The sequence below is a fragment of the Cryptotermes secundus genome, unplaced genomic scaffold (assembly GCF_002891405.2).
Source record: "Cryptotermes secundus unplaced genomic scaffold, Csec_1.0 scaffold3042, whole genome shotgun sequence".
Lineage (NCBI taxonomy): Eukaryota > Metazoa > Arthropoda > Insecta > Blattodea > Kalotermitidae > Cryptotermes > Cryptotermes secundus.
In genome coordinates, this window is record NW_019735021.1 from 231299 (window position 1) to 245238 (window position 13940).

At 36.5% G+C, this 13940-nt stretch overlaps 2 protein-coding genes across 6 annotated transcripts in view; both read left to right on the plus strand.

The window, feature by feature from the left end:
* Positions 1-11414, plus strand: part of LOC111869243 (protein FAM13A) — an 85847-nt gene extending 74433 nt beyond the window's left edge. For all 5 annotated transcript variants that reach the window (XM_023860616.2, XM_023860619.2, XM_023860617.2 and 2 more), the window contains 4 exons: positions 614-753; positions 2251-2466; positions 4359-4564; positions 5642-11414. In XM_023860616.2, the coding sequence (XP_023716384.1) occupies positions 614-753; positions 2251-2466; positions 4359-4564; positions 5642-5852 (773 nt within the window). In that variant the 3' untranslated portion in view covers positions 5853-11414. The remainder of the gene's footprint in view (positions 1-613; positions 754-2250; positions 2467-4358; positions 4565-5641) is intronic.
* A 1801-nt stretch (positions 11415-13215) lies between these two features.
* Positions 13216-13940, plus strand: part of LOC111869237 (bifunctional 3'-phosphoadenosine 5'-phosphosulfate synthase) — a 38286-nt gene continuing 37561 nt past the window's right edge. The window contains exon 1 of the mRNA XM_023860607.2: positions 13216-13407. Coding sequence (XP_023716375.1) covers positions 13372-13407 — 36 coding nt within the window. The 5' untranslated portion in view covers positions 13216-13371. The remainder of the gene's footprint in view (positions 13408-13940) is intronic.

Sequence of the window (13940 nt, forward strand, 5' to 3'; positions counted from 1 at the left end):
TTCACATTCCAGTTAATGCCAACAGAACCTCATGTTCTTTATTTCAAAGCCTTGTAATACTACTTAATGAGCGAGAAGAGGGAGCTTCATGTTAGACAGTGTATCAGATGTACATGGATTTGTGTTGAGGAGATTAAATGTTTTCAGAATTATAATGTATTGTTTATGTAATTCACTTCGGTGATTTTGACAAAAAGAGATTTAGAACTATCAGCCTGGTGACTGCAAAAACTTTCACTAAACACCAGATACAACATCAGTTATACTGTAGTCAAATCAGTGTGCAATAATTTTTTTTTCAAAAATGACCTGCTTGGATTGGCAAGTACTTCTGGATATGGTTCATGTATGTATTTCTAGTTTACATTTGATGCATTCTTGTCAGTTTGTTTACAACAAATAACAATGCTTGTTGTATACAATATTTTGGTCCTTTCTTGTCTGTGCCTGTTGCAGAAACTTGTTCATACTGTGTGTTGATTGTGTCTTTAAATAAAATTACTGTCTGTTGCAAACATCTGTGGCTTTCTCTCACAAAGTAGGACTAGTTTTGAATGTATACTTAACAGTTTTATATTTATATGTTGACAGTATTTATGATGTGTCTTCACAGGTCTTAAAGAAGATCCACATTGTGTGATGATGCAAAGCTCAACAAAAACACATGAATCTCTGGCTCAAGGCACTGATGATCAGAACTGTAACAGTGATAAGACACCCAGTATGGAAGAAAAGTTAAAGGAAGTTGAAAAGGTGAGGATTACATTTGAATCTGTTTACCCCAACATGACCTTTTTAAGCTGGAAAATGAGCCTCAGTACAATCATAATTACAATTAAAGAACATAGCTCATGATATTAAACAATTTAAATTTGCTTTAAAAAGATTTCTACTCCTAAATTCATTTTACTCATTGGAGGAATATTTTAACCACAATATTGATCAAAGTTCCTGGATCATTATTACATGCTTAATGAATAGCAATATAGTTCATACTTGTAAGATTTGAGGCTTTCACGGCGGTGACTATGAAGAAAGCAGTGTTCTGGGATTTGGCACCGTGGTTAACACCACATATACACGGCGCCAAATCCCAGAAGACTGCTTTCTTCATATTTCATACTTGATTATTGCGGTGTTGTTCATTGATAGTTTGACGCATGCTTGAAGACACACACATTGCATAGTGGTTGTCTTGACAGTGTGTGTTTCAGTGTGTTTGTCTCCAGGCAAGCCACATAATCTGTTTTGTTGTCACTGATTATTTTGGTTTACCAGCCAAGTAAGGCTCAATGAGTGCAAATGAATGAATGAATGAATGAATGAATGAATGAATAGATTATAGCCAGTGAGATAAAATAATTGTATACTAGTAATTAAATTGTACTCATTGGAAGAATATTTTTATCTTTGTTGTTATCGTCCCGCTTGCTGTTTTTTGACTGTATTTTACTGTATTCATTAGTCTCCCTTATGGGGATCTATGGATCTATGATGTATGAGTGGAGATTGCTTGCTTGCTTTTACTTACATATTTTATAACCTCTAACGATGTACTCATTGACACTGTTTTTGACAAAAGGCTCAAATTGTGATGCAGAACTGTACATTTAACTTATATTTATATAATTTAATTAGACTTATTGTACAGATGTCATTGTATTTATATTGTATTTGACTTGTTCCACATCCTATGGTGTCTACCTGTATCTGGATATACAGAATGTAAATAAATTGAACAATTGAACAAATACACCATGTTACACACTGCATTGTCTGGAAAGATACTTGAAATAGGCTGAATTTGATGTGTATTGGAAGCTGCAGTAGATGTAATTGGGCTGTAAATCTTGCATTGAATAAATTGGTCATGTGATTCCAGTGTATCATGGTGGACAGATGTTCAACATTATACATCTGAATTCATTCGAACATTTTCACATTTTAGGCAAAAAGAAATGCACAGATTCACGAATAATTTGCAGCTCAGTAATTGTATACGGTATTTGTAATTGATTATTATGAAGGTATAATAAGAATTTTCAGGTCGGAGATTAAGAAGACATGTAGGGCAGTCAATTTTGTATTTGCCAGTTGAGCAAGTACTACTTAGACTATTTTAGGACAAAATGTTTAAGTGCTGAGGAAGTTGAAAGTACTAAGTAATTGTTTTACAGGTAAATTATTAGAAAGTGTGATAAAAATGATGCATTTGGTTTAATCTTCCTTTCCTTATTATTTTTAATACAGCATTTATCAGAGAAACGGTCACTTGCGGGAAGATCCGAAAACCTGGATGAGCTTAGCAGGGAGCAGCTTTTGGATGAGAAACTTGCAGTGCAGAAAGCTTTGCTGTATCTGGAAGGCATATTTGGTCGTCCTGTCACTAGAGGAGACAGGGATCTGGTGCGACCCTTATATGACAGATACAGGGCACTCAAGCGTCTTGTAATCCGTTCAGGACCAGTAAGTAGAACGTGTGACCCTTATTCGACAGGTGCACAACACTCAGTCGTAATCTGTTCAGAGCTAACATGTTACTAGAAGTTTTTTGCCATAAGGGCTTAGTTTGCGCATCTGTTTGCAGTGGTCAGACTGCTCTCCTTAGCACTGTGGTGAAGGGAAGAGCAGTGATGAGTCTCCACAGGTGAATTGCAAGCATATCAGGTTACATGTATCAAAAACTGTTTATCAGATTTTTCTGTTGACATACCAGGCTTTCCAGTAGGCAGTTCATTTTTTTTTTTTGCACAGAAACAGGAAATTGATTCTTGACATCTAGGAACCAAAATAATACCTAGTTTGCTAGCCATTCATTGCTTTGTCTCTTGTATCCGAGTTCTGTTTACTGTTCATGTCTTAATCTCTTATGATTTGGTAAAAATTTGCGATGATGATTGACTCATTACAACAACGTTATATTAGACATTGCTTAAAATTGCTTAAAATATTTTGGATATATGTAAACTTCAAGAATTTGGAATTCTCATTAATTAATTTATCATTTTTATAATGTTATTCAAATACAAGTTTTTGATGCTTACATGTTCATGTGCATCATGATAATTTTGGCAGCCACCACTAGCAGTGCTATCATGCTTCATGCAGATGCCGTACAGTAGAGGACAGTTGAAGTTATCACATTTGGGTATCTATCCAAAATCTTTCACCCATATCACTTGATCATCTGAAAAGACTCGCATGCAGGAACCATGATGGGACTGTATTGTGTTTCTGTAAGAGTTTTTTTAATGCACTTGGCAGACCGCTTTCCCTCACACATGCTGGCTGACAAGAAAGTCTGCTGTAATTGGTTTTACTTCCATGTTGGGTGATTTGTTGTCATTGTACTGATAACTTTTTTCATTTGCTTATACTTGCTGTAGCAGGTACAGGTGTCATACCTGGTGCCCTGTGAATGCTACCAGAAACTGAAGCTTTGCCTTGGCTGGCAAGATACAGACATTACATTCATTGTTTTCAAAACATTTGAATGCTTCATCTAGTTAGAAAACATTTATCCCAAATGCAGAGCAAGATCTGTTTAGATTGTGGGCTTATGACATTGCGCAGTCTTTTGAGGTTGGTATCAAGTCAGATGAATGTGCTGCGTCCACCCATGTGGCATATGGGGGATGAATGTTCCTCTAAAACACTGGTTCCCACCTACTGCCAGTCTACACCATGTCAACACTGCACTGCAGAGAAGCGTCAGATCCCCTGCAAAATCATGTGCAGTTAACCCTCGCTCTTCTGGAGTAATTGACGGAGAGAGGGCATCTGGATTAAGCTATAATTCAGATTAGTGAAGCAAGAGATAGTTGTAAAAGACCAGAATTTTAGATCACAAATAAAAGGAAAATATAATGATATGAGTAGTGCTTATGAAAATATATAACAAAGTACCACTGTACAGTCTTTATTTAAAAACTGTAAAAAGACAGTGCACTTATTCTTCGATAGAAGACTCAGAAATTGTGCTTGGTTCCAAATGTAGTGATGTATGTTTGAACAAACTGTCAAGTTTTGTCTGAACAGATAAGTGCCTTATCTGCCTTCCTAAGTGCTGTGTGTCCTTTGAAGTATGTAGTCGACTGTGAACAGCATTTTGATATTTTGATCCAGATTAGCAAGGGTTTACTGTAAGTAGTCAACAACAAACACCATGGGCAGATTTACCGAAGGAAACATCTGTCTGAATAACAAGGTGGATCAGTGCTGTTTCTGTCATTGGATGGTTATTCAATTTTCATTTGAAATTCCTTCAGATTTCCATTGATTGCTCAGTAACATTAAGCAAATTAATCAGTAATACACAAATTATCTAAGTTCCAGTGATTGTCTATATTTCTTTTCAGTCAAAGCTGAAAGACTGTGTGTCAGAGCTGGCAACCATTTTGGAACATGAAACAATGGACTTCACTAGCTCTCCACCATCTCTTTCAATACAAGAAGACACACCAGAAACATCAACTGCCACTGCAAATGCTGATGTTCCATTGAAGCTTCAGCAACCACAGGAAACTTCAGATTCTCTGTGGGAAAATTTACACTCCCTTCCGCTGTAAGTTTTCGTGGTATGCAGTGTTGTAAGTTCTCCGTGTGAAATTGATGAAATCAACGAACTTTGAAAAGTAGGTTCTGTATATTTTCACACTCCAGTGATGGATGATAACTTGACTCATGATTTTGTGCAGCAGTTGGCAATACTGGTGAGTTGGTGTATGATGCATCACATGATTTATCATAGTATTGTGGTAGCAGTTGTCAAGACTAAGTGTACTTTGTGTGGCTGCAGCAAGTGGTTAATTTGCATTGTGTTTTAACATGGGTATGCAGTATTTATGTAATTTTGTAGTCTTACTCAGTGCTCTGTAAAACAGAACACACATTCTCTTCCAGGAAAGTTCAGTGTATGAAATTTGGTACACTAATATGAAAGTAGTAAATAAATCCCCCAAGAAACATTTTCTTGAAGAAAATACTTTTACCCTGATATGTAAAATTCAACATACAAAGTGATTAATATGCACAAGTGGTGTAAGTGACATTTATGAGAGGTGAAAGTGGTTGTATTCCAAACATCAGTGGTACGTAAATTGTATGAATGGTGTAAACATCAGCAGTAATACTAGCAACTGAAATGCACTGTAACGAGTTACAGATTAGAAATTTACACCAGATTTGAAATTTTAATTTTATCACATAAATCGGAAAGAAATGGATTGTAGGAAGCAAACTCGAAGGAAAATTTCTTTCAGACTGATGTATGTTCTACAAGGTTGTTTCAAAGTAGATTTGTTGTGTGAGGATTTTTCTTGCAAGTCCTTGCATGTTCAGCATTTCTGACATGCTGCTGTTAGAAGCTCATCAAAAAAGGGCTGAAAATTCAAGTCAGCTGATGTAAAAATAAAACAAGTTCTGAATAACCCAGAATGTATAGCTGGACTGGGGGGGGGGGGAAATATATGCTTCATATGTTATATTTTAATTCATTATTTTCAGAATTATAACCAACTCTCCTATAATAAGTAATACTTTATTTAGACTGCCAAATCTAGCATTCAAACAGACAGTTAATGTAATTACATATATAACATGTAATTTCTTACTGGATAATAAATTTATTTAAATATTTTAGGTCTGAATTGTTAGATCAACAGAGGACAACTCGTGAAGAGAAGAAACGACTTCGGCGCTCGCTTCGAGAGTTTGAAGAAGATTTCCAGCATCGAACAGGGAAAAAGCTTCAACGAGAAGATCGCATCCCCATGGAGAGTACTTACATTGCCTACAAGCAGGCCAAGGCAAAGCTACGGCTTTTGGAGGCTTTAGTAACGAAACAGACTTAAAGTGGTCTGGTAATACAAATTAAAGAAAGAGATGTGATTAGTATATAATAGATGGTATTGTTCAAAGCGGTTCCAGACAGTGCTCTTGTAAAGCAGGAACATGCAAGAACTAGCTGAAACAATGAGGGGGAATGATTGCACAGGAAGTTGAAATAACGTTTAGTTGACCTTGATACAAAGGAAATTATGAGATGGTAATGTGACACTCATGACTGATTCATCACAAGTTGAGGACTTCATGGAGTGTTTTGTACTGTGGTAGCCTGGGTTTGATCCCACATCAGATCATATTTTATTTGGGGTGGACAAAATGGCACTGGTGCAGGTTTCCTCTGAGTACTTTGGTTTCCTGTGCCAGTTGTCATTCTGCCAAATGCTCCATATTCATCTGTCATCCAGGGCTGGTACAGTGGGCCAATTAGTGGCAGATGAACCAAGCAGACTCGGGGCCCATCCCACCCACCCCATGAATCTGGGAGGGGGCACTACTTGCAAGTTTAAAGTAAATGAAATGCTACTTTAATTAGTGTAAAGAAATTTTCAGACCCACCAATTTATGAATATTTAACAGCAGCCTTTATTTATGTATAAAATGGCTGATTGTTTGCTCGATGCCTCTCCTGCTGAACGTAACTGGATGCTGGTCTGTGTTGGAATATTGGATCCATCCTTGTAGGACTGTGAGGACATATTCGTTAGTATCCTTCACATGTTGAGTGCTATTCATTGTGATTTGGGCGAACCTAATTGAAATCAGTTGCAAGTGTAACAAGTGGGTTAATTTAGATGAAGTCTGGTGTTTTTAAATTTGATAAAGGATTTCAGCACAGGTAGACATGCATGACTTAGTGTTCATAAAGGCCCACCCCACCCCACCTTCTTCTAAGAGTCTGTAGTCTAGTGAGTTGAGGCCAGCAGCAATAAGCCTCTCCATTAATACATGATAGCAGATTTAGTGCCATGGGAGAGCTGCAGGCAGTGTGGGGTGATTGCATAGCAGGTAATATAGTTATGTCTGTTTCAAAGCCTGTTTTGGTAAGGATGTTTCTGATTAATATCTGTATTGTTGACTGTTAGTATAATAATATCTACATATTCTATACATATTTGTAAAGGTAATTTATTCCTTTGTCACTCACCAATAAAGGGATCTTAAAATCATGAAATAACTTACTTGGCACACATTTAAGAACAAGGGTGTAAGTGATGCTGTTTTAGAATGCTCTCTGTTTCTTCATACTGAAGTAATGCTAACTAGCTAACATGATAAAAAGAAATGATCGATGTTCGGTGGTAGTGGAGGAGGGGTTGAGATGCGATGCGACTTTGCTTTGACTTTCCTGTAGACAGTAATGGCTGAGCACTAAAGTGAGTGAGCCTGATAGACCTCGGAGCAGTTGGAAAGAGCTTCCACAGCAATTAATTGAATGTCAGTAAGGGAAGCATCAAAAGAATATCTTATTCCTAAGAGGACATTAAAAAAGTTGTGTCTTCTGGAATTGTTAACAGTAAAATTAGGTGACTTCTGTGTTGACAAACATTTGGAAAGAGAACTTTGTTTCAGTAATTATAGGCTTACAGATGTTGGTGTGCCTTTAACAAGCAAAATTTCCAGAGAAGAAATGTGTTCCCATATTGCAAGTGTGTTCACATATATTGCACACTGTGGTCAAATGTTGTAAAATGGACATGAATAGGAGTCCCCTTTTTTAATGAGGATAATAAGTTTCTAGTAGAACATGGTTAAGATTGTGTTAAAATGTCACCCAGATGCAGCATCAGAAAAGACACAATATATATTAGGGGAGAGCAGCTAAAATGAACAAATTTGTTGTGAGTGACTAGTTTGAAAAGTAAATGCAGGTGTTGGAGAATTACAAGATGGACAAGAAAGGACCTCATGCAAGCAAATAGATGTTATGCTAAAATGAGCTGAAATGAGTGCAGTGCAGCATATGGAGAGTGTTGGTTATGTTGTGTGTGGATTTGTGCATGGGCAGAGCCCAACTTTTCAAGGGTTTTCACAAGGGAATAAATTGGAGTCAGAATGAACAAACATGCTTCAGCTTTGAATTGACTGAGAACTGATCAGTTATTGCAAGAATTATGTATATGAGGAACGTACAGCATTAAAAACAATTGAAGCACTAGGAAAAAGCTGTGTTAATGTTTTTTCATGGTGGCAAGTTGCACCTTTGTAGATGTTGCTGAAGAAAATTAACTCTCGTTCTTGCCTTCGGTGCACACCTGAGTTAAGCCTTTGAACAACCAATTTGATAATTTATGGGAAGAAGAAGTGCTAAAGTACAGGACAGCTGAAATTGTTAAAATGATAACACGTGGAATTTGCATCATTATTTTCTGAGGTGTAGCACAAATTTCAGATTTACCAGTCTTACTGCAGGTTTCAGAAGTACACTTGTACCTTGTATACCCACACAACCTACTCCGTGTTAACAGAACTGCTTGACAAGAGAATTAATATTGCACCACCTAATTATGATACTGCTGATTCTGATGAGAGTAACTCCAGTGACGGTGACCTGGTGTCTTAAGCTTCTGAAGTACAGACTTATTCAAATAAAACAGAAGATTGCCTACAGTTATGACTGCTCTACCTTGAATGTTGTTCGAATGTTAAGTTTATTGAAGAACATGCACTATGTTGGCCAGCAGTTTGTTTCCAAACAACTTGCATGTACTGGATGATTAGAAAATCTGCTTAATTTTCAGTTTTATTGTATTATGCAACTGTAATTAGACAGGGTCTGGATTGTTAGGCATACAGGCTGTTGTATATTTCCATATGCTTGAATTCTTTTATGGAGTAGAATCTATGATGAAATTATATGAACTTACATGACAGAATTGATAAATGTAGATCTTTATCTATGATTATATGAAATTAGAGCAATGAGTGAAGGATCAAATGACTTGAGAATGCAGTACTGTTAATCATTCAGAACAGTAGGATATACATGTCCACTTTAAAGAGAATGGTCTAAGTTACATATTGCAGATACTGGTTGCTTTTGTAATTGTGAGAGAACCGCGTGTAAAATGCCTCCACAGCATCTAGAGCAGCTCTGGAGCCCCGCCCAGCCACCTGTGTATGATGATACTAGGGGATCATCCCCCAAGGGTATAATGACTGGAGATCGAAGCAGACCACTCACATCTCTTTAGTGCCGAGTTTAAGAATGCATGCACATACTTCCTCTCTCTCATACATCTTGGTGTGGTGGTTAATTAAGTACAGGGACAGTTTTACCTTTTACATGCTAAACACAGTTGCGGTGGAGTAGGCCACACACTGTAATTGTAATTGTAATTGTAATTGATTTCGAGTTCCAGATGATCCAATAAAACTGGTTACAAACCATAGGATATAGAACATGTGGATGACGTTACACTATAGCTACACTGATGATTTGTATTTTACTGTAAAATAAAATTAGGAAAGCATACATTTATGATAAATTTACAAACAACAAGGAAAGTTGTTAATAAGGCAGCTGCACACTTTACAGGACAACTGTTGTGTATGATCATCGAACAGGGGCTGGTATAGTGAGTTATAACCACTATGATGAACCTTATTCAAGTGAAATTTTATTTGTATATGAAGAACACCAATTTCTGTACAGTGGGCAAACGTTTGAAGAAGAATTAATGTGTAATGTGCAAGGTTGAGGTAGAAGTTAGAATGAAATGACTATTATACATGTATATTGCGTTGTTGTTATGATACAGTTTTCACACTTATAAAATAGAGACTGAATAATATAAGAGATCCTGCAGTACAATGCATAAGCTATAGTTATAGTAATATTCATGGGAGAAATTAATTGCATGTGCTACAATTAACATTCTCTTAATTAAAAGTCTGAGTGTTTGTTACTGCCTCATGGAATATCTGTTGCTTCCTCTGTGGTCCTATCTTTCCTTTTGCAGATGTTAAAGCACAGACCCTCGCAAACATCTGGAAATCTTGCGATAATATGGAAGACTGATCTTGATTAATTTTATAAATAATGAAATACTACTTTCCTTAGTGCTTTCTTCTTTTATTAGTAGCAGTATACAAGGAATTCAGACAAAATGAAAATGTTTGAACAAATGCATGTCAAAGGAATACTGTTTTGCACTGAATGAGTTCTTGTCTTTTTGCTTCTGTAGCCAGTGACCATTGTATTCCATCAGCTTTTGAGTTCGAGCCACATTGTTGGCAAACAGTTTGGCGACTGCAGTTTTGGCTGAAATGTTGCAGTGATTTTGACGAAGTTGCTCCAACCTGAAAACTGATATCATACATTTAATTAACATTGTTTCTCTGTGGTTTATTTTGCAATATATTGAAATAATAGGAGATGAATTGTAGTGTACAATTTAGCAGTTGCTCTTGGTTTATTTGAGCTCCCCATGTATAATCTCTACTTGATGTCACATAGAACACAATTGTCAGGCAACATTCTTGTAAAACTAACAGAATATTGACTTTTTTTCTGATTGTAATGACATTTAAGTATATGTTTTGAAGCTTTCACATCAAGTATATGCAATGAAATTCTCTTGGGCGATCATCCTTATTAATATGGAGCTGGTGCCCAATGTTTCAGAGGCTGTCTCAGTCTTTCTGTAACCAGGGGTTGAATACCTGGCCACAAACTAGATGACAAAGGATAGAGAACTGTTAGAAAACATTCAAATGAAGACAAATGACAAGCAACGTATATTGTGATGACTGCACCGACTGTTTGCAAAGTAGTCTGTGCTGCTTTGGGACACCACTGACATGTGATTCTGCCAGTGTTTCCTGAGCAATATATATATATGCTGGGACAGCTGAGAGTATATTCTGTGGTGTAAGTGTGGTGTGTGGATGCAGTGCTCACCACATTTCCCTCAGCGATGGAGACATCTGAAAATGTTGGACATCAACTCCATGTGATGTGGCTGATTACCTGAGAATATGCTTCACTGCATAACATTTGAGGTTTACATGGTGGTGAAGATTTAAATTGTAGTCTTTGGGGTTATGACACTCTGGGGTCTCATAGGTGGATACCAGCAGTCTTGGAGGACCATACTTCCTCTATATTCTACCCTGAAGATGGAGACAGTAAGTTTGTCCAAAACATTGGTATCCATATATCATACTATATGATGTCAGAAGGCCACACAAATTATGAATACAGTTGTAATTTTCTTGTTGTTCAGTTGTTTGGGAATAGAGATTGTAACTGTGAAACAGCAACAACATGACTTCAAATTATGTTAAATCAAAGTTTTGCTGAATGGTATGAAAGGAGCAGTGTTGATGGGTCCATAGAAAGTGTAAGCATCATGTAATCAATATATCATCGTAAAATCTGTACAGAGGCTAGATAGATGTACATACATAATGTTCTGGTCATATTTCATTATGATATGTAACTTCTTTGCTTTAATTAGTTGATAGTTTGAAACCAATTTATATGTGGACTGTTACATGTTTAAGTGTACTTCATTTTTGTCACCGTTATTTTATAGGCGTGAAATTAAAGAAACTTGATTTCTGTTGATTGGTCTTTTTGTCACCATATATAAATACCTTCCTATGCCCGAGGTAATCCATGTGATGCTTTGAGCATGAAGCTGCCACTAACTTGACTTAACACTCTTAAGTTGGTGCAACTTTCTGTTCCATCTTCCAAGTTTACATATAGAGGATTGCTTGTATAGATTCTTGAACTTTTTTTCATCCAGCAAAGGACGGTTATATACGCAAATGTTTTTAGTTTATTGACTATTCTGTTTAGGCCCCCTTTTATAAGATCAGGTAGTCATGTGCCTTCATCTTGGCCATTTATAATTTGAACAGGATTGGTTACAGGGCATTCTGGAGTGCATGTTCAGTGTAACAACTCTTGGGATGCATATACCTTGATGGCATGTTCAAATTAATAATGGAGCGGAGTACTTTACAATTTATACATCTGGTATGTGCACCGTGTGTATTAGTGTACTATGTTGAGAACCACTGTATGACTACTGTATTTTCAATTGTGTTGTTGCGGTTAGCTACCACGAGCATGAGGACATCACTAAAAATCTTTATTATTTAGCTTGTAAGGTTAAGGAACTTAGATGTCTCCTATGTAAAACTTATTATTTCTACCTGTTAAGAGTTAATAGCCTGCCAGTGATAGTGCACAAATACTGAACACCCTACTTAGCAGTTTATTAAGGTTGCATGTTGTCTGTTTATGAAATTAGGTAACAATTCTAAGTATGTATGTAAATGTCTGTCTGTGGCTTTTAAGTAAAGTGGATTTCACTGTGGGTTAGTATGGCTTAAGGTTGATGGTGGTGTCAACATACAGGGAGGGTTGATCACATTAAATATACAAAAAAAAAAAATGTTGAGTGATAGTTGCCTATACCAAGATTGTTATGTAATGTATTGTTATTTTGTCTAATAATAATAAAAATTAGAATTACCTGACTACTATTAATGAACCCCCCCATTGTTAGTTTCTAAAAGAAATTTGTCCAGTGGTTTAGGTAACGGTAATGGTTTGTACATGGACAAGGACATGACGTCCATGTGAGTGTTTCTTTTTTACTTTTTAAAAGCATGAAAAAAAGATACTGTATTTCATGAATATGCTGTATCCCCTTTCAACTCATGAACCACTTGCTGGTGCATGTTGTTTGCTTGGCTTACTCTTTGGCACGGAAGTCAGTATCATCTACCAGATTATATGGCATGGAAAATGGTACCCGTCATAGTCACTGTGAACAGAATTCAACATGTAACATGTATTATTAATATTTCTAGGTTTGACACCTACCAGGAATATAACAAATTTCTTTTGCAATGTAAAGAAATAGGATGAGATGGTATTGATTGGATTGATCTGGCTCAGGATAGTTACCAGTGGAGGGCTTTTGTGAACATGGTAATGAACCTTCGGGTTCCATAAAATGCTGGGAAATTCTTGAGTAACTGCAGAAGTGGCGGCTCCTCCAGAAGGGTTCAGCTCCATGAGTAAGTGAGGAAGTAATGTAAATGACTCAATGCTGGTAGATATGTGCCCCCCCCCCAAATCTTTCCATGCACAAAAGATTTGAGTGTCAAGCTGATAAATATAGTCTAGATACCGAAACCATACCACACCGTGATGTAGTGAAGAGTGGTCAAGAACACTTTCGTAGACTGATTTTGTAATGATTTTCGACTATTTGTGATGATGGAAGACGGAATAGTAAACGTGGAGTTGAATACCATTAACCTTACCGATTGAGCTACTGCTTCAATCACAGCTAGCAAATATGATTCATAGATGACAGTTCAGATCTTCTCTAATATCCTGATAGTTCTGTTGTGCATCTGTAGGGTTGGGTGGTTGTGCCAAATAAACCATAGAATACAAATCGTAAATCGTGGTTGAAAGTGGTTGGAAGCTTATAACCCTAATAAGTGGGCTAAGTGGGTGTAACTGTCTTAGCGTGTGTTGGAAGAGAAATCTTAGTGATGCCCGGCGATCAGGAAATTAAGAAACAGAAAACTGTAAGTACGAATTAACGTGTGAGAAGGTGGGAAGACTAACGACTTCATGATCTCAGTTGTTATTTGTTAATTGATTTATGAATTTTGTAAATGTCATTTAGTGACCAGACGGTATTACTCTTGACTACGCCCATTATGTTTCTGTTTTTATTTGTTAGGTGGCGTATGTTTCGTGAGGATAAAGGATGTCAAATCAATTTTAAACCTTTAAAAAATGAATATTTTATGTTCTGTTGTTTGGAACTAAATTCATTACGTAACAATTATTTAAAAGGTGCCAGTTTGACTGAGGGATTATATGTTCTGTATTCGTTTAGCGGTTAGTGTTGCTCTTACATCAGCCAAACCTGCTTAATCTTTTACTACTGAACTAGGGTTTAATTTAGGTATTAACCATTACAAAAATTTGTATTCTAACCTACATATTGTGGGTGTACCATATAATTTATTTATTTATTTCATATCCATGGATCATTGTACATGATATAGGACAAGTCAAATACTTTACAATACAGTAAGTAATAATAATAATA